At 37.4% G+C, this 22,226-nt stretch overlaps 1 protein-coding gene across 2 annotated transcripts in view; it reads right to left on the bottom strand.

Moving 5' to 3' along the window:
- PDGFD (platelet derived growth factor D) overlaps positions 1–22,226 on the bottom strand; it is a 243,543-nt gene that overhangs the window by 4,061 nt on the left and 217,256 nt on the right. For both annotated transcript variants that reach the window (XM_032285737.1, XM_032285738.1), the window contains exons 5-6: positions 21,684–21,882; positions 8,133–8,347 (exon numbers count right to left, since the gene is read on the bottom strand). In XM_032285737.1, the coding sequence (XP_032141628.1) occupies positions 8,133–8,347; positions 21,684–21,882 (414 nt within the window). The remainder of the gene's footprint in view (positions 1–8,132; positions 8,348–21,683; positions 21,883–22,226) is intronic.

Genomic DNA, 22,226 nt, shown 5'->3' with positions numbered 1-22,226 from the left:
GCAAAACTCCGAAAGGATTATGAGTACAAAATTGAGGCAGAAAGATATCCCATAAGAGAATTCATTAGGGAGACAAGATGTCAGAAATTTGATATAGGTAAAGCTAGTCCAAAGGCCAGTTTTGGTAGTTGATTATATTATCATCTTCTCCTGCAATTCTATTGCACTTAACAATAGATGCCTTGGAAGGGGTTGGGGTTTGGACTCCTATAGCTTTGCCAATAATTTCTCCAATATGAATTAGTTGCTATTTTCCAAGACTATCTGCCTGTGAAACAGATTTGAGAACCAGGGAGATGCAGGAGAGGGAAATAATTCCTAAGAAGCTGAGCGTATGATAAAGATTGCTGTTTAAGAAGACTGTTATCAAGGCCTAATAATTTGTGGTGACTGGCACCTGTAAAATCAGAGCTCTGTCGATTTGCTTTTTCATTTGATGGCAAACAAAAGTGTATGCTTTGGGATGAGAGCAAGAGCCTGGGCAGTTTTTCTAACTGGTCTTCCAATTGTTCAGGGATTTTCTCTATGTTTTATATTAAGCAACGTGAGCACAGTATACATGTGTTTTGCTGATAAGAAGACAAAAATGAATTGGCAGACAATTTTTCCCAGACAAGACAGGAAAGCACTATTTCAACACAGTGGAAATTGGACTGCCTTACTGGATGATCACAGCACTGATGTTCAAAGCTTTCAGATCATGTAATAGTCTTAAGTTCAGGTATACAGCATCAAAAGGAGGAAGAAAGCAAGGCTGATTTGAGGGCACATAGAAAAATGAAAAGCCTTTATCTGAGAAAGCAAACTGGCTGGTTATAGGTTATCTGGTCACCTTTAAAGGGAAGGAACACTGAATTAATTACAGCAGCTGAAGGACAAGAGGTACCCTCACAAAGCACTTTCTTATTTTCTGAGCTGTGATTCACAGCTGCAAGCATATACCTGGAAATAACAAATCCACTAGGTGGCAACAGGCTGTTTCTTAACACCTATGGGTGCAAATGAGGATCCTGACTCCTCTCTACCCTCTGGAAAACCACATGAAGCCAGGAAAACTTGACATCTACTAAATGGAGTGTGACTGAGCCAGTTGGTGGGTTTCATAACACTGTAGAAAATCAGAGGTACTCGGTTTTGCAAATTACCTCATCACAAAAGATATTTAACTACAGTTACTCACCTTGTTGCCAATAAACCTCTGAATAAATCTTTGCCATGAAGCTATTTACACTAATAAAACAATGCCAGGCAGAAAAGCTATCTGCTGAGTCTATTCTTGTTTATTGGGAATATAAAAAAAGGTTGTTAAGACCTTGTAACAGTTCTCAAATTAATGGCTGACAAAGGAACACAAGTACATATTTCAGGACAAATGCATTATATAAACCTGAATCATTAAGAGTTTATTTAAGATTCTTCCTAACTTCTAAAGCAGGCTATATTCAGCACACACAATTTTTTAAGGGGAAAAAAAATCTTCTCTTTTGACCTCTTTCATACTTATAATAAGCCTTTATAAAAAATGCACACGGAATCAATATTTTTAAGGGAAGCCAGTGAATTATTCTGAAAACTAAGTGACTACAAGCAAAAATATCTTGAGAAGGGATAACATATTATTTTCTCCCTGAGTAGTTACTCAACCTGAAGGCAATAGTTGCAGCAGTGGCTAACACTGTAACAGAAGGACTGATATCAAGTCCCAAGACATAGTACTCAGTTAAAAAGACATAAATGACAAGCAGCACAACACTGTTATACTAAGAAGTTAAGTTTGAAAGTGACAAAAAGCTGGGTTATAGTAGGGGTTTATAATATGCTCATGAATTCTGAAAATGCAATCATGACATCTGTGCATACTGACTTCAAATAGAAGCTTTCTGTGAGACTCTAGGTTTACTATGAGATGTACTCAGTTGTAGTTTTAACTTTATAGAACCAAATAGTTAAATGATTTTGACAGTACCTTAGAGGATTAATGACTACATGTTCAGCCTACTCACTGCAGGAAACAATATAGAAAGCCTGGTTGGGCACTAACTTTCAGAGCATGGCATTAGCATTGGGTATCATTCATGACACAGATGGGCTTTGTCTGCCTGGGGAGTACCTTGTCCCATGTGGCAAGTTTGCTGCTTTGGCAGGATGGCCTGATGTGAAGCTAGATTGAGAAAGGAGAGAGTGTGTACAGTTTGTAATACTTAAACAAGGAGTTCAGTAACCTGTAAGTGGGTCATGAGGGAAAAAATCTAATCAGAACTGAGAAAGCCAGACCAGGCTCTCATCTAATTCCACCCACATCTGTCTTGTACTTTACAGTCTTCAGGTGCCTTCATTCACCCAGTATCCTAGGGTGGTAAGAAGCACAGGTGTTATCATTGCCATTGTCAAGAGGAGTGAATTAACTTTTTTATAATCCATCCATAAACATTTACTGTTCCATATCATATCTTTATTATATCTGCGTTTACTTAGCATTTCAACCACCAATTTGTTCTTATTCTTTACACAATTTCAGTGAGATAAGATTTTGGGGGCAGGATAAAGTGTAACAACAGATAATGAAAGTGATGTAATTTCAGGTTTGCCTGGGAACTCAAAATTGTGGGTTATTATGGGGATTAAGTGAGGAAACCTGAGGCCTTGGGAAGTTTTAAGTAGCTGGTCCTCATTGCCTCTCCATGTGGCAGAACTGGAATCAGAACTCACATCTTTTCTAGTTCTGCAATTTTTCTGCTCTATGGCCCTCTCTTGGCAGGAAAACACCACAGGAAAGGCCTCATGGTCTCACTCAAAGGTGGAGAAAGGACAAGAGGCAGAGAGACTCTACAAGTTCTAGCTATGCGGTTTCTAAAAAAAAAAATAATAGAAAAGAGACTTTCTTGACTTTTGTTATGGTTAGGTTTAATCATGACCCCAAAACTCCCTATTGCTAGAGAATAAATACTTCTTGCACAAAATTTCTTTTCTGTTTCTTTAGTCTCAATTTAAAAATTTAGTAAGTTGTTTTCAGTAACAGACATTTCAAACATGTAAAAACAAAGTACTATTCTGTTACTTCAAATCTGAAGGTCAGCAGTACAGTGCTCTAATCTGATGTTTCGTGTATAAATACAGATGCTCCTTGATTTATGATGGGGCTATATCCTGATAAACCCATTGGAGGTTAAAAATATCTTAAATTGTGAATGCATTAAAACCCCAATTAACCCACTGAAAAGTCAAAAAAATACAAATCTAACCATCAAGTTGAAGATAATCTGTAACTATTTATTACTACATCTCCTAACTCTTAAACTATGATAAAATGCAAGTGTTTAATACAAAATTCTACATTAAATAAGAAGAATCCTCTAAAGTAATTTTTTTTTCATTTTGTCCAGAGATGTAAATGATTGTAGATGCTATAAATGTGCTGATGGGTCTAGGCTTGTGCCATTCAACAAGGTAGCCACAGCCTTGTGTGGTGATTTAAATTTCAAGTAAATGCAATAAAAAATTTAGTTTCTATTTGTGCTGCACACACTTCAAGTGCCCAATAGGCACATGTTGCTAGTGACTACCATACAGAACAGTCCAAATATAGGTTATTCCTATCACCGTAGAAAGTTCTACTAGACAGTGTAGGTGGTTTTGTCAAGCATCCTGACAAAATCATGAGAGGAAGAACAGAGAAAATTAACTTCTATTTGTATCTCTCTGATGCTTCCTATGTTTTTGGCTGTTGACTGAATGCATGCAGCCAGGGCACCAAATTGTGTAAAACAATGAGTATTAATAATAGGTCACTATATTTTTAGGGAATATCCTGTTCCTCCATTATACACTAGAAAAGAAGAGAACTGAAATAATAGTATCTTCTAATTGTCTACACAATACTTTGTTTTCTGGAATCCTCCCTTTAACAGAAATCACTACCAAAGTATCTTTTATATCCTATGATGGGGATCAGGACACTGTATTCCCAAATGTTTTAAGCTGAAGGAATTTGAGAAAACAAGAAAAGCAGAAAGATCACTCTGACCTTCCCTTCATGCTCTATCCTGAAGTAGGTCACAAAACCTAGGATTTTCTGATCTTCCCATGTAGCAAGTCATAAGACCCTCATGTGAGCAATGCTGCTACTATATTCAGAAGAAAGAAGAATCTCCCCTCGTCTTTTTTTTATGTGTCTCACCTTGTCACCGAGGCTGGAGTACAGTGGTGTCATCATGACTTGCTGCAACCTTGAACTCCTGGGCTCAAGCAGTTCTCCTGCCTCAGCCTCCCAAGTAGCTCAGACCACAGGCACATGTCTTCACACTTGGATACTTAAAAGAAAATTCTTTCTTTCTTTCTTTTTTTTTTTTTTTTGTAGAGATGGGGGTCTCGCTATGTTGACCAGGCTGATCTCGAGCTCGTAGCCTCAAAAGATCATCCCACCTTGGCCTCTCAAAATGGTGGGATTATAGGCATGAACCACTGCTCCTGGCCTAAGAATCTTTATCTCCAAAGACAAAGGTAGAACAAAAAAGAATCTGAACAAATGGGCCTTGCTAATTTCCTCCAGTTTATTACCATTAGATCATATTCTGCCCTATCGTATTTCTCCACAACTATCCACACTTTATCAAACATACTATAAATAATTCTCAGGTTGAACTGCTTTTGGGGGCCTTTTCTTCCTTAGCAAGGCCCCTGTGTCATATAAAACATAAATGAGTATGTTTTTCTTTTGTTATTCTGTCTTTTGTTATGGTGGCCTCAGCCATGAATATAAGATGGGTAGAAGAAAAGGTATTTTTCCTCCCCTATATCTAATATATTCCAAGAAGCATAGAACAATTGTTAAGAAAGAGCAAAAATCCTTTAATAAGGTACCTACAAACTTTTGAGAGCAAGAAATAATAAAGGTAATCACATTTTACTGCACAGTGAAAACTGCTGAAAACTTTACAGGAGAACTAATATGACCAGTGAAAAAAGCAGTGATATTAGCTTCATTAGGAGCTTTCTAGTTTCCTAGATTTAAACTTCTTAATGTTAAGAAGTTTAAATCTAGGAAACTAGAAAGCTTAATGAAATATTTGTGGAGAATCACAGAAGCCTGTTATGTGACAAGGTCTCATTACCCCTTTAAGGGAGCTCGTCTTTCACAGAAACTCATTTCACATCTCATCAGTTGCAACCATGAGCTGGGGAAACTGGTTTCTCATTGCTCAGAGGTAAGAATACAGACACAGAACTCGAAGATTAAAGGACTAGAATTTTTCCCTAAAGAGACTAGGCTCAAGCAACCCCCCTTCTGGAAATGGAATAAGCCTTTTGCTATTTTCCACAGGGCACTTGAAAGTGATAATTGTGACACATCTCAAGGGTACTTCAGGAGTCTCAGGGGCATATGACAGGAGAGTTTGTTTCAGGTACTGTTTCTGGCTGGTGATGGATGCTTATTTTTCCTTTTGTCCAGCACTTGGCAGAGTGATTTTATAGAGCTCTGCAGAGTTCTAGAAGTAAAAATGTTATGACACATGTCTTAAAAAGATGCTTAGATACAGTTTTGAAGGATGCCAATGTTTTAGCCCCACTCATGCGACTGAACCAAGAGATCAAGAGTTTTCCCCTTTACATGTTAATTGAGAACAGAAATTTGCAGGTAATGGTTATTGTGTGGAGAGACAAGAAAGGAACTAAAAGGAGGAGGATAGCCAGGCCTTCAGTGTTCTTCAGAACTAACTGGCTGGGAGGTAAGGGTCTTTAGGGGTATGTGGTTCACTCTGCCATTCCCACAATAAGTAATTTTTTAAATCAAGCTAAAACTTCTGAGTGTAAAGATAAAAATAAAGCACTTCACAAATACATCAAAGGCCTGACCTTGAATGTTCTTCCTCACAGTTACTACTAGGTACAGACCTTGTCATTTCCTAGATTATTTAAACTATAACCTGACTACTATTTATCCTCAGCGTATGATTAAAGGTTATAAAATTCAGATTCTTAGAAGTGAAGGACAACATACAATCTAGAGTTCATCAGTTCATACAAAAATAAAACACAATGAACATAGATTATAGCATTCTCTAGATATGAGAACTTTTTTTTTTTTTTGCCTTTGAAAACAGTGGGGTGGAGCAAGCAATTCTTATAATTAAGAAAATACATTCCATGTAAGTCTGAAATAATGTTTCCCTGTCTGAAGTAAGTATGGTCATTGTGGCACAACTTCCTACATTTCCAAGTTGAAAATAGCAATTATTACATACTTATTTTTGTTTAATTCAGAAGTAGCCTCCTAACTTATTATGACTTTTGTATTGTTTTCAGAATAAAAATCAAAACCCAAATAACAACAACAAAAGCCTCCAAAAAACAGTTTGACAAAGCTGGAGATTTTATTTAGAGAGAACTATCTATCTATTCCTTTGTTTTGGTGGACTTTTTTCTTTTATACTTTAAGTTCTGAAATACACGTGCAGAACGTGAAGGTTTGTTACATAGGTACACATGTGTCATGGTGGTTTCTGCACCCATTAACCCATCATCGACATTAGGTATTTCTCCTAATGCTATTCCTCTCCTAGTCCCTCACCCCCGGCAGGCCCCAGTGTGTCACGTTTCCTTCTCTGTGACCATGTGTTCTCATCGTACAACTCTCACTTATGAGTGACAACATGCAGTGTTTGGATTTCTGTTCCTGTGTTAGTTTGCTGAGAATGATAGCTTCCAGCTTCATCCATGTCCCTGCAAAGGACATGAACTCATCCTTTTTTATGGCCACATAGTAGTCCATGGTATATATGGGCCAGATTTTCATTATCCAGTCTATTACTGATGGGCATTTGGGTTGGTTCTAAGTCTTTACTATTGTAAATAGTGATACAATAAACTTATGTGTGCATGTGTCTTTATAGTGGAATGATTTATAATCCTTCGGGTATATACCCAGTAATGGGATTGCTGCGGACACTGATGGAGAGCAACTCAAACAGTAATTCCTAACGATAATGTTTGCTTTATATTTTAGTGTATATTTTAAAACATAGTTCTGTATAATGCTTAACATCTTGCAAAATACATTTCATATGCATTGTTTTATTTGACCCTCAGAGCAACTCTGGAAGGGGTTATCTGGTATATTAATTTATCAGTCCAATTTCACATATGTGAAAACCGAGTCTCTAAACTTTAGTGACTTGCACGTGTTCCCACAATCATAAAGCAATTAGACCTGCTGTCTATGTCAGGGAATAGCTCTAACTCCTCTTCAGTCTACTCTATCTTTTATGCTCAAAGAAGTGCTATATATTACTAGTGACAGGAAAAACACAGACCGTGGAGCCAGTGGATTGGAGTTGGAGTCCTGGCTCTGTGATTTACTGACCATGCCATGCTTGCTAACTTATGATTCTCCTAGGCCTTTAGTTGACTTATCTATAAAAAAAGAATAAAAATAGCAACATTTTTACAATATTGATGATGGGATGCTAAATGAGCTAATGATTACTTACAATAGTGTTTCTCAAGCAATAAATGCTATTATTACTATTATTAAGGTTACTATGCGCTTTACGTCTTTGTTCCTCCTATATTCTATTTACATTTGTTTATTTTTGCATAATCCAAGAGCTGATTCCATGAGTAGCACTTAATAGTTGTTAGAATAAAATGATCATTTCCAGTTGAAACATACTTCATATTTAGAAAATGTAATGATCTTTGGCAATTTATATTTTTCTATCTTTATTGTGCCAAATTTATTAAGTAATATAATTGAATTAAGGTTTTGCTTATTCATTTTTGAGTCACATCCTGTAAATGAATAATATCATATTTCTTTTTTTTCCCCTGTCTTTCTGCAAGGAGGTGAAGTAAGCTCTGAAATTACTGTATCACACATTTGATTATATATTCTAACAAGACTGTTGTTGATCCACATGGTGTATTGTTCAATTTAGAAAAAACAGTGAGATGAGATTAACTTTCATCAGGGCGCTTGACTTGGCAAACCTAGTGTGGGTGGAACTTCAGCTCCTAATCACACCCTAGCTGGGAGCCCTTGTGCAGTGATCAACCTGAACAACTGTATGCAATGGCCCTGTCCTCCTGAATCCTATAGATTAAGCACTGCAATAAGAAATCCGAGAATGACATACCTCGTGATACTTTTTCACAGTTTTCCCTGAATTGCATGTGCAGGACCTCCAGTTGGCAGTTCCACAGCCACAATTTCCTCCACAGCGCTGCACGAGGAGGCAACGTGGAAAGAAGACCACATTGGTCAGCTTCAGCTCTTCTCTTATATTGACCGAGTAATTCCTGGGAGTGCAACTGTAACGCTTGACATCATCATTGAGCCTATCCAGGTTAACTGTAAGCAAATACACACACACTGCGTAAGCAAACACACAACTGTAAGCACAATTGCTCAGCGTGTGTTTTTGGGAATAGAGTGGGAAGATTCTGTAAGGACAACCTTAACCTTGGAATTAAATCCATCCTCAGGCTCTCAATTACTGGGAACCTAAAGTAAAAAACCTAACTTCTCTCTTGATCCCATCTACCCTTCAAAAATAACAACAAAAACAAAACAAAACAAAAACCTTGGCTAAAATCTTTGTTTAAATTTCCTTTCATCTTTTTTATGCAAAAAAAGTTCTGAGGAAAGAAAATGAAACATTTGGCAAATTAAAATAATTGCTTTTATCTTCAAAAAGACAAAATAAATTGCTTTTCATTCTAAATAAATCCTGACTCTAAGCCATTACTAAAATATAATTTGAATTATATCTAGGACACATTAGGGACAATCACTGTATTATATTTACCTGGCAGTGAAATTTCACATGGAAATATAATAAAGAAAAGGATTTTTGTTTTATTTGTAACTTCAAAGTTAACCAACATGTTAGAGAAAATGATTTTTTTTTCATGGATATAGTGCATATTTGTGCATTGGGTCCTAGATGGCAGTATAGCATAGTGGTTAAGTGCTTGGGAACTGCAGTAAAGTTACAACTTCCTTCGGTCACATCATGGCTATGCTTCCTTGTAGTTGGAAAGTTATTTAATGGCTCTGAACTTCTGCTTCCTCATCTATAACATGTAATCATTTGAAGAACTGAATGTAACATGCCTGGCACTCAATGCCAGCTCTTCTTATTCATCTTGATTCATTTGAATCTCCCCCTCTCACATTCTTTTCCTTTAAAGTCAAATAAACAACATTAAAAAATATATTAGGTCTTTCTCCCTCTTTTTCTTCTTTGGATGTTACTTTATATAAATGATTATTGGGGGGATATAGTTAGTGGAACTTCTATGAACTAAAAGCACCACACTATTTTCAAAGTTAAGTCATAAATATTTACTTGAATTGAATTTGTATTATTGTGTTACATAAATTAGATTTGATTCAGTGTTCTTGAAGTCCATCCAATCATCCATCCATTTGGCATGCAAATGCTCTTATTGGTGCACACATATATCAGTATCCTCTCACATGAACACAGAAGCAAGTCCTTTTGTCTGCACAGGACCCACCACCATTTCCTAATGCATGCCCGGTGTGCACCAGGCCACCACAGGAGGAATCCGGTGAATGTTAGGCAGATATCATCATGCTCACCCTAAAATCTAACCGCAATAAATGTCTTAGGCGTAAACCAAATCTGCTTAAGGAGCAAGAAAAAAGAAGTCTTTGGGAGTAGAGGTCAAAAGCCAAGGACAACGTCAGTAGAATGCATCTAAGGAAAATTGCAGGAACGAGTATGGACCATGAGTCCATTAACTGCATCCCCGTTTGTCTTTTTATATCTACAGCTGCACTTTGAATCTCAAGGGCAGGGATTTATCCCCAGTTGTTATATGCTGAGCCCAGGATACTGTGGGAACTGAATAAATGCCAAATAATCACTGTGCATAATTTATTGCTGTTTTTTTCTTCCTTTGTAAAGACATGTCATAACTTTAGCTCTAATCAATCCAGATTTAAATTGAATGAACTCTGTCTTGGGAAAGGAACCATTTTATTGCAGCTAAAGCACTGAAAATAACTGCAAGCAAAGCAGAAAGGATTACATAAATGGATTAAGAAGTACAGCAATCATCCATTACAAGTGTCACCTTGAGATAAATACTGATGCTGGCCTGTGCATTCCTGGGCTTCTGGACAAGGCTGATGAAGAGAGCCAAATCTGCTGTCTGAGATAATGGGAAGATATTTGTCTAACACAGAGGACTAAAGAGGTGCAATTAGCAGCAAGGGATCGTGATGAGTGGGAAGGCAGAGAGGAACGGGACACAAGAAGCAGCACTGTCTCTGCTTTAGTTCAGCCCTCCGCTATGCACCTTACAGATATAACTACATTTAGTTGCTCCCCACCTATCTGAAGTGGGTATTATTTACTCAGAGTTAACAATAAATGGTAAAACTGGAATTGAAGCTTTTCTCCCTTTTGCCCCATAGTCTCTGCCATTTTAAGAAGAACAGAGGGATGGTCAGTAAGCCATTAGTTGAAGAAAGAAGAGCAATGTTGTGAGGGCTGTATTGGACATTCCTGTGGGATGTTGAACTGGGGCTGGGTGGTAAATGGCCTCACCCTTATCTTCAGAAGACACCCAAGCCAAAGTACAGCACTTCCCTATGGGAATTCCACTAAACTCCAAAGTGCCCTCCACAAACCAGGAGAAGGCAGGTAAGCCCGATTCTATTGCAAACCAAACTCCTCATATTGCATAACTTTTTGACTACCATTGGTTACTTCCATTTCTTACTCACCATGAGAGTCACAATTCTGTCAGTTTTATGCATCAATTCATGAATGTCACTAAGAACTATGGCCCAGCATTACTGCTGTAGAATCCACCAGCCCTACATATCAGGCAATTAACACCACCAAGGCACTCTATTTAGAATTAGAACTAAAAGGTTGTTTTGACTGGATGCAAATAACTTCAAAGTGTGATTGCAGACTTTCTGCAGGGGATACTGAGTTTCCAGTCAAAGAAGACTGATTAGCCAGTGCAGCAGAGCAGGGAGCCAGACAGAGGCTGAGCAGCAATTAAGGTTTCTGGTGCTTGGGTTAGAAGAATTCTGGAGCGAGACTTCTGTGAGGGAGGCAGGCCATGTGGTATCAACCCAGGGAGGGGGTCTGCCCTTTCCATTCCTGCATCAGTCCCCATAGCTGAACATTTCAGAGCAGCAAGAATGTTACAAGTTTAATTCAAGGGCCCAATAATTTCATCTAACATCCCTTATTTCATCCTGGTCTACATCATGGAATAATCCTTCTTTCTCTGTCATTTTGAATTTTAGTCTTGCTTTATCAAGGCTTTGACATCAGTCATGTTTTTTGGGTCTCATACTGGCAGTTTTCTGGAATGGCTGAGAAGGCTCCCCTGTCCTCAAAGACTTTCTCTGGATATGCTGGTCAAGTGTGGTATGCTGCACAGTGCACAGGGGAGCACCCTTCCTTCTGTAGCCCCTGCCTCTAGGCACAGCCTAATCACAGAGGTGCTTTGGGAAGTAATATGAATTCTGGAATCTCAGCTCTGGATTGGACATTACAGTTCCTAATATTAGGGGTGGGAGTAAGGACAGTCAGTCTGTTCTTTTTGATCCTGGCCATCTAGACTACTAAGTGCTAGGTGCCGTGTTCATGAGTGCATAAAATACCCATAAATGCGATGAATTACATACAATCATTATTACTTTTGCAGTTGAGGAAACTGAGCCTTTGAAAAGTTAAGGGGGGAAGAAAACTTGTCCACAGCCATACAACCAGTCAGTGGTAGACCCAGAGTTTGAATCCAGGTTTCTTCATGCCTTTTGCGCATATGAGCCCACTGTGAAGAGCTGACGAAATGTTCAGAGGGCAGCTTCCACGAGCCATGTTGGAATCTTCCCACCAGAGGACCACTTGCTGTGCAAATGAGCTGGCTTCCTAGGTGCATCCATAGGCACTAACCTGTCATGTTCTCAATGTCATCGATTACACATACCCAAGCATGAGCTCCTGTGTATGCTCATCCATTTATTCAGTTCTGAATAATAAACCAGACAGCTATTCAGAGTCTACTTTTGTCTTTGGTATTGCAATATAACATTTCATTTATCTGGACTGAGAGGACTTTGGCCAATGCATACTCTTCATTTTGTCCTCATTTCTCCTTGATTCCTTTCTTGCCTCATCTAGGAACCGAATGGATTGATAGCAATGATTTGTTCTTGGTGGGAACAAATGCGAGAATCCTAGAGATTCTAGTTTCTGTAGGACAAATAAAACCAATATAATATTTCACATACTTGGCAAGCACAACATGGGTGGGTGATCAGCTTAAGATGATTTAAATTTAAAAACCTATTCCTTATTAAAAGTGAAACATTTTTTATGTAAGTTACACATTCTAGCGGACAAAAGTCTAAAATGTGCCTTACTGGGTCAAAATCAAGGCATGTAAAGGTAAGTCTGTTTTTGTGAATACAAAAACTTATTGTCAAACAAAATAATCTCCTCACTTTGAACATGGGAAAGCACCTTTGTTCTCCCCATGCACAATAATTTACTGTTTGTTTTGGTCAACAAGAGGCTAGTTTCCTTGAGTTAGCCTCTAAACATCAAGTTATCAGTTGGCTTTCACGGTGCTGGTCATACATCAATCTTGATTCTGACAGATGCATCATCTACTTTTTTTCTCTTGATCATCCAGAGTCTGTCAGAGAATCCAATTAAACTGCTGCATGTCCTTGTAGATAGCCAGTAATCTTTTTGTTGGTTGGTTTGTTTTTTATGGGACAGAGTCTCACTCTGTCACCCAGGCTGGAGTGCCATGGTGCAAGCTAAGCTTATTGTAACTTCTGCCTCCTGGGTTGAAACAATTCTCCTGCCTCAGCCTCCAGAGTAGCTGGGACTACAGGTATGCACCATATGCCCCTAATTTTTGTATTTTTAGTAGAGACTGAGTTTCACCATGTTGGCACTGGTAATCATTTTGTTGTTGTTGTTATAAGGTCTAGCCTTTATAATGCTAAAATTCTTTGTAAACTCTTAGTAGGCATGCAGCAGCAGCCTACATACCAGTGCACATTTAGCGCATGGTGATGGCGTGTGGAGAGTGAGCACTTAAAGTAGGGCCATGCTGTTTTTGAACCCCATGCTCTTGTCCTGTTTTGCTTTCTCTGGCATCTCAGCTTGCTCAGCTAAATTATTTTAATTTTTAGAGCCCAAGTTGAAAGGCATATTCACCCCACCTCTACTATGACCACTTCTCTTCTCCACACTTTTCCTGCCCTCTATCATACTGCTTACTTCATAGACCTTGCTTTGTTTTCTTTACAGATGGTCCGACTTACAATGGTTCAACATGGTTGTTTGCCTTTTTGATGGTACTTTCAGCTGTGTATGTTAATGTGAGCACCCATAAAACCATTCTGTTTTTCACTTTCAGTAGTGTATTCAATAAATTACATGAGCCATTAAACCTTTATTATATAATGGGCCTTGTGTTAGATAATTTTGTCCAACTGTAGGCTGATTTGAGGGTTATGAACATGTTTAAGGTAGGCTAGGCTAAGCTATGAAGTTCAGTAGGCTATGTGCATTAAATGTGGTTTCTACTTACAATGTGTTTATTGGGATGTAAACCCATCAAAAGTTAAGAAGCATCTGTATTCAGGTGCTTCACTTCCACTGAACTAAAAAAGTTGTTGTTGGTAGAGAGCTATCTTTTTATCTCTTCTCTTCTAGTACTTTGCCCCTAGTGTAAGGACCAAATGCAGCTCATTCAAGCTCATTCTAAAACCATTTGATTTCAACAATTAGGAGCAAGATGCTGCTGAAGGAAGCACAACATTGTCTTTGTGCCAGATTCCATTTGCAAGAAACAGAGACTCAATAATTACTACCTGAATGAATCAAATAAACTATAGATTTTTAAGTTTAATATTTTATCATAGAGAAAGGCAGAAATAATTCCAACTATCTTTCAGGAATGCATAGAGTAGTACTCATACTTTATATGTTGAATGTTTGGATCTTATCTCCAGACTGGTCTAAGATGTTGTGTAGCAGGAAAGTGTTATGTTAGAATGAAGAAACTAGGATTCTAGAACCAGCTCTGCCAATGATGAAGCATAATGCATGAGATGACTGGCACTAAGGCTTGTGGAATACAGAAGGAGGAGCACACAGGATAGAGCATGGTCTTGAGAAGACTGGTTCTCAGATGCAAACATCAAGGTGCTAAGAAACATTGCCTTTGCCAAGTGGCGGATAGTGCCACAATCTGTTATTCAAAGTGTAAACATTTTACTAATGTTGCAGCACTAGGTTTATGAGGCTTTGGGATGGGGTGGGAGGTGAGGGAATTATAGGAATAATTGTAGCATTTTTGTACCAAGCAACCAGGGGCTCTTAGCCTTTCTCAAGGTTCATAAATTCGCCAGGAGGAGTCTTCATCTTTATGAACATTATAATCTCACTGTGAGATTCCCTCTTCTATAAATCAGCAAATAATTATGAAAACTGTTTTCACATTTTAGTCCCAATGTGGAAGTGCAAATAAATCTGGAAAAAACAATTATTCTATAAGTTTTAATGAGGGACTATCCGGATACTTTAAAATTAAAATTATGAAAGACACTGAATTTTATGACTCCACATGTGGGATTAACAATTTAGAATGAAAACATTTATCACCAGTTAAACACAAATTAATCTAAATCACAGTAAAAGGTTCTCAATCAGACAATTCCTGATTTTCAAGGTTTGAAAACATCGTGAAGCAATGAGTGGATGAAAATTTACTGAGCAACTATTATGTGTCCAGCACTGTGTGAGATGCTTTCCCAAACTCAAATTTCACTGAATTCTCACAGAAAATCTTCATCTTAGATATTACAATTCCCACTGGATAGAGGTAGAAATTGAGTTGCAGGGGAGTTAAGTGACTTGCCTAAAGCCACTGGACATAAGTAGACGTTTAGCACATATGTACTGGAAAATCAATGGATGGCTGAGTGAATATCTGGAAGGCACTGAGTTGGACATGAAAGCAGTGACATCATCATAAAACAATTCTCTGAACCCTGGGAATTCATGACCTGGGATGATGTATGAAGTATATCTATGAAATGAAAAACTTAGAAAAACAAGTTAGGAGATGAAGGTCTTAAAATTTCTTTTTCTCATTTACTAGACTATGAATCCCTGAGCTTTAAACACCATTGAGTTGCCCGCAGCATGAGCTTTGCAGCCAACAAGGCCAGGTTCATGTCATGATTCCCTATTTTTTGGCTCTCACAGAAACTTGCTGAATTGTTTTCTTTTCTATGCAAAATGGGAATCACTGTAGTTCCTGCCAAGAAATGTGTTAAGATTAAATGAGTTTTGAGCGTTTGAAGCACAGGTCTAAATCCTAGCTCTCAGTAGGTATGCTCTCATTATTATTGTAGTAAGTAGCACAGATCAAAGAACGAAGTTTAAATCAGCAGCACCTAAAACTAGAAGGAACTGAGATTCTGCAATTGTGATTACTAAGGAATGGAAGGTCATGCCTACCTTGAACTGAATATAAAAAGCCAATGATCAGGTATGTTCAGTTCGATTACATCAGGCTTAACATTATCCTTTGCAAGTGTATTAGTTCATTCTTATACTGCGATAAAGGAATACCCGAGACTGGGTAGTTTATAAAGAAAAGAGGTATAATGGCCTCACAGTTATGCATTGCTTGGGAGGCCTAAGGAAACTTAAATCATGGCAGAAGACACATGCCTGGATGAGTGGAATAACTTTGATAATGAGAGTGGGGTTAGAACATCCACAAAGATGGACAATCGCATCTAGGAGAAAAGCAGAGGTGGCACAGGCACCAGGAGGAAAAACAACTGAAAGTGTCCTTGTCTCACTGCTGAGATTATCTTAAACTTTTCATGTGTGCTCTCATAGACATACACAACATGAGAAACAACGGTATGATTTAATGAATGCTTGCCTGGCAAACAGGGTAAGTGGGGCATCTAGATACTTATAAATCATACGAGTCATAAACAGTGGCAAAAGCCTTTAAAAGAAAAGCTTAGCAGAAAAAACATCCAATGAGCAAAATGGTGTTAGAAAATTTCTGGGTAAATAGTATCAGAAAAATTTAGTATTTGGAGTAATTTCCTATATTTGGAATCATTTTTGAAAAATCAAAACTTCTGTCCTGTTTGGCATACAGAGGCATGACCAAAAAAAGCAATAAATGATTTTTTAAAAGAAGGTATTCTGACCTAAGAGAATTCAGAACCAATTAAAACATATTGATATAAAACATTTATTTCATTTATTTCTCAGTTTCTTATGCTAGCTATTTACCTATAAATAATTTCCAAATTAGAGTCAAGTGTTTTAGATCTTAGAGCAAAATGTCATGGAGAAAATAACAGAATTGGTATTAGATCCTTGGAAATATGTTGGTAATTGTTCCAAAGTTATAACATCTAACCATCTAGAGTCTGCAAAACATCTCATATTTCAAACATCATGATTTGGAATTAATTTAATATCAAGATATTTATTGCATTCAATATTAAAATACCTTTTTTTTTTTTTTTTTTTTTTTTAGATTCGTCTCACTCTGTTGACCAGGCTGGAGTGCAGTGGTGCAATCACAGCTTATGGCAACCTTGAACTCCCTGGGCTCTGTGACCCTCGCATCTCAGCCTCCCAAGTAGCTGGGACTACAGGCATACAATTCACGCCCAGCTAACTTTTGTATTTTTTGTAGAGGCAGGATCTCACCATGTTGCCTAGGCTGGTCTCAAACTCCTGGGCTCAAACAATCTGCCTGCCTCGGCCATCCAAAGTGTTGGGATCACAGGAGTGAGCCACTGCATTGGGCCTAAAACACTTTTTAAAAGAGGAGTGCGTGTGAATTTTAGCATGTGTATCTAAAAATGATTACTTTTTGGAGAATAATGTATTTTAATTCATGGTTTAAAACTATTAATTTGTAGTGCCCCAATAATTTTGCTCATATTTCATCACAACACAAGCTTTGAAAACGGGTTTCACTCCTTGCTATTACATCTAGGATTTTTCTTTAGCAAACACACTATCATTCTAGAAAGTCAAGTTCTCCTGGAATAAGCAAAATAACAGATCTTACTTACATTGTTTATCTCCATAAATCTCCTCTCAGTTAATGTCCAGTCAAGGCTGATCATTTCTTAATTTAGAAATGTTGAAATTTATGCTATGAACTGGAATAATTATACCTTGTCCTTAAATTCACAGCCATATGTTTTAAATGGATTGCAGTTTAGTTTCAGTTAAACTGCAGTGGTAATGCTGCAATTTAAGGAGCATTTATGTAGCTCATAGAAAGAACAGCCATATAATTTCACCTAATTTTATGCACACTTCCTATACTCGTTAGTGTGTCTACCATAAAAAGTAAATGCAACTTGAACTTAAAACATTCATTTTAAAAAATTAACTTCTGGGCAGCTTTGAGGTTAAAAGCATAGGTTGAAATTATTTGCAAAAATTGGGTTTGGAACTGTATTTATCTACTAGAGATTTCAATTATATATGCTACCTTTTTCTCTATTACCTCCTAGGAAACTGAAAGTTGAATATATTAACTTGTTATATTATCTTCAGTCCAGAAGCTTTTACAGACAAGTTTGAGCTTATCTACGACTTGTGAATTTTAAAAATGTAGACATTATTGCTTTGGCATCCTGGTTTCACTATTTACTAATTTTATATCTCCTATTTTCTCAACAAACTTTTACTGTCCTTTTCCCTTCTCTATTTTCATCTCTCTTCTTGAAGAGAACAAAAAGCTCGCTTACCACCTCACCTCCCTTCTACTAAATACAAAGAAGCAAAACATATCATTTAATTGTAAAAGATGAACCTTCATATTTTAAATGTTACTGATTCATTATAAATTCTTTACTCAGGGTGTCTGCATTTTATTCCAGAGTTCATAAAACCCTGTGTTTTGTGTATTCACATTCAAATGTCATCTTAGAATCCTGCTCCTTGCAATCATGAAAAATGCCACTTTCCATCTGTCTGGACAAATCAGAAGAAAGAGTGCAAAAGTTATTAATAAACGACTAGCTTGTTTCTGCACAACATCATTAAGAAATTATTATACTGATAGGAGACTTACGGAGCTCCTGTAGAGGCAAAGTTTTATTTGATACCCAATGGACTTCCATTATCCATAGCTATTTTCCTGTTTTCACAGTTTATTCACTTCTCCCTTCCTCATAGATCGAGATACAAGCCATGAATTTGTATTTTTATGTTCTCACAGCAGAAAATACCAGCTGAAATATTAAATCTGACTTCCTTTGTTTTTGTGATATGTGTAGGTGAATCAGCATCAGTGGAATGATAAACAATTAAATCAGCACATTTATACAAGAGCAAAGACAGTGGTGACTTGGCAGGGTTAAATGAAATAGTACAAAAATGCCTTAGGGCCATTTCAAACAAGATGAGATTAAGAAATGGGACCTAAGCCAGCAGGGGAGAAAGACAATGTTTACTCTGTCACAAACATCACATAGTGTATCACCTTGAATGCTCCAGCAAGGTTATTTCAGTAACCAAAGACATTTTTAGTAAAGCTACCCTCTCCAGTCTATGAGGTAGATTTTATAAACTTTAGAAATATACTAACACTGGATTATTAATATCTTCAATTCCACAAACATTAATTGAGCATCTAAAATGTGGCAGAGACTATTCCAAGTGCTGTAGATATAAGATGAACAATCTCTAAAGTAGTGGTTCTTGACACTGGCTGTCTCTAAGGATCACTCTCCTAGGAACCATAAATAATGTCAATATATATCCCAGTCTCACCACATGGAGATTCTGAGTCAGTGTATCTGGGGTGGGACTAGGAATCTGTAGGTTTTCAAAGTTCGCCCAGTGATTTAATTCAGCCAGAGTGGAGAACTATAGGAGGGACTGGGATCCCAGATCCTCTTAGAGGAAACCCAAAAGTACAGTAAGAGTGCACCACGTACATACAAAGTAACGTGGTGTCCTAAGTGCTTCTAACCTTACCAGGTTAGGGGGTAGGTAGACATCACAGGGACAGAACAAGGGACAAGGTAGGCTTTACAAAAGAAGTGGAAGCATTCCCTTTGAAATCTGGCACAAGACAAGGATGCCCTCTCTTCCCACTCCTATTCAACATATTATTGGAAGTCCTGGCCAGGGTAATCAGGCAAGAAAAAGAAATAAAGGGTATTCAATTAGGAAAAGAGGAAGTCAAATTGTCTCTATTTGCAGATGACATGATTTTATATTTAGAAGACCCCATTGTCTCAGCCCAAAATCCCTTAAGCTGATAAGCAACTTCAGCAAAGTCTCAGAATACAAAATCAACATGCAAAAATCATAAGCATACCTATACACCAGTAACAGACAAAGAGAGAGTCAAATCATGAGTGAACTCTCATTCACAATTGCTACAAAGAGAATAAAATACCTAGGAATACAACTAACAAGGGATGTGAAGAACCTCTTCAAGGAGAACTACAAACCACTGCTCAAGGAAATAAGAGAGGATACAAACAGCTGAAAAAAACACTCCAAGCTCATGGTTAGGAAGGATCAATATCATGAAAATGACAATACTACCCAAAGTAATTTATAGATTCAATGCTATCCCCTCAAGCTGCTAACTTTCTTCACAGAATTGGAAAAAAAAAAAAAACCCTTAAATTTCATATGGAACCAAAAGAGAGCCTTCATAACCAAGATAATACTAAGCAAAAAGAACAAAGCTGGAGGCATCACACTATCTGACTTTAAACTATACTACAAAGCTACAGTAATCAAAACAGCATGGTATTGGTATCAAAACAGAGATATAGACCAATGGAGCAGAACAGAGGCCTCAGAAGTAATGCCACACATCTACAACCATCTGATATTTGACAAGCCTGACAAAAGCAAGAAATGGGGAAAGGATTCCCTATTTAATACATGGTGTTGAGAAAACTGGCTAGCCATATGCACAAAGCTGAAACTGGATTCCTACTTTACACCTGATACAAAAATTAACTCCAAATGGATTAAAGATTTAAATATAAGATGTAACACCTTAAAAATGCTTGAAGAAAACCTAGGCAATATCATTCAGGCACATGTAAGAACTTCATGACTAAAACACCAAAAGCAATGACAACAAAAGCCAAAATTGACAAACAGGATCTAATTAGACTTAAGAGCTTCTGCACAGCAAGAGACACTATCATTAGAGTGTATTGGCAACCAATAGAATGGGAAAACTTTTTTGCAATCTACCCATCTCACAAAGGTCTAATAACCAGAATCTACAAAGAATTTAAACAAATTTACAAGAAAGAAAACAATGCCATAAAAATGTGGGCAAACGATATGAACAGACGCTTCTCAAAAGAAGGCATTCATGTAGCCAACAAACATATGAAAAAAAGCTCACCATCACTGGTCATCAGAGAAATGCAAATCAAAACTACATTGAAATACCATCTCATGCCAGTTAGAAAGGTGATCATTAAAAAATCTGGAGACAACAGATGCTGGAGAGGATGTGGAGAAATAGTAACATGTTTACACTGTTGGTGGGAGTGTAAATTAGTTCAACCATTGTGGAAGACAGTGTGGCGATTCCTCAAGGATCCAGAAACAGAAATTCCATTTGACCCAATAATCCCATTACTGGGTATATACCCAAAGGATTATAAAACATTCAATTACAAAGACACATGCGCACATATTATTATTGCAGCACTGCTTATAATAGCAAAGACTTGGAACCAACCCAAATGCCCATCAATGATAGGCTGGATAAAGAAAATGTGGCACATATACACCATCGAGTACTATGTAGTCATAAAAAATGATGAGTTCATGTCCTTTGCAGGGACATGGATGAAGCTGGAAACCATCATTCTCAGCAAACTGACACAAGAAGAGAATACCAGACACTACATGTTCTCACTCATAAGTGGGTGTTGAACAATGAGAACACATGGACAAATGGAGGGGAATATCACACACTGGGACCTGTGGTGGGGTGGGAGGGCTACAGGAGGAATAGCAGGGAGTGGGAGGATTGGGGAGTTATGTCACATTCTCATCAGCACCAGATGTTGTCAGATCCTTTAATATTAAACTTTTGAAAATTTAGTTTAAAAATTTAAGTTTCAAGTTTGAGTTTTAATATGTGTTTAGCAGTATCTCATCATGGTTTTAATCTGCAGTTTACTGATGACTAATATATTGAGCATATTTTTATGTGCCTCTTTGGTACCTGTATAATTTTTTGGTTAAATGTTCAAGACTTTTGCCTGCTTTCAAATGGAGTTTGTTTCTTTATAACTGAAATTCAAGAGTTGTTTAGATATCTGAATAAAAGCATTTTTTTAACACACACACACACACACACAAATCTAAACTCTGAAATGCTCCAAAATCCAAAACTTTTTAAGCACCAACATGATTCTCAAAGGGAACGCTCATTGGAGCATTTTGCAGTTTGGATTATTTTTGGATTAGGGATACTGAACCAATATGTATAAATGTAAATATTCCAAAATCCAAAAGGCTTCTGGATTCAAATACTTTGAATATGGGAAACTCAGCCTGCACTGTTAAGACTTCTATCTGCTTATGAAGAATGCATAAGTCTCTGTCTCTTACCTTTTGACCTCCGCTCATGATATGACCTGCCTCGATAATGAGGGGTGTCCAAATACATACTCTCAAGATCTTCTTGCCATGACTCTGGATTGAAGTACTTGAGTAGATCTTCCACAGTATCAAATTCTGCAATTTTTTTGTCCAGAGCATCCGCAGTGAGAGTGGGATCCGTTACTGATGGAGAGTGATAGGATACCCCCTAAGAGTGACATACAGCTCAGTGTACTCAGAAAAATCCATTGCTGTGAAATACAACAGTCATTCAACTATACAGAAAGAACATAAACAGGATTCTGTGTATAAGACATCATAAGTTTGAATGCCATGTAAAAACAACATGGCATTATCTTGCCATATTCTTGGGTAAAATCAATTAATTGCTAAAAGGTTAGTCATTTGCTTTTTTTTAAATTAATCAAATACAAGCAGATCATAAAACTTTCAGTTTATCTTAACTGTAATCATCTAAAAATATAGACTAGATGGAAATACATAAAATTAAGTCATCCAGTTTCTTGGTTCATGGTCCCAAATCATCCACAT

Source organism: Sapajus apella, unplaced genomic scaffold, assembly GCF_009761245.1.
Source record: "Sapajus apella isolate SASKATOON/1434 unplaced genomic scaffold, GSC_monkey_1.0 scaffold16, whole genome shotgun sequence".
Lineage (NCBI taxonomy): Eukaryota > Metazoa > Chordata > Mammalia > Primates > Cebidae > Sapajus > Sapajus apella.
Note: the sequence above shows the minus strand (reverse complement) of the source record. Positions and strands in the feature narration are given on the sequence as shown.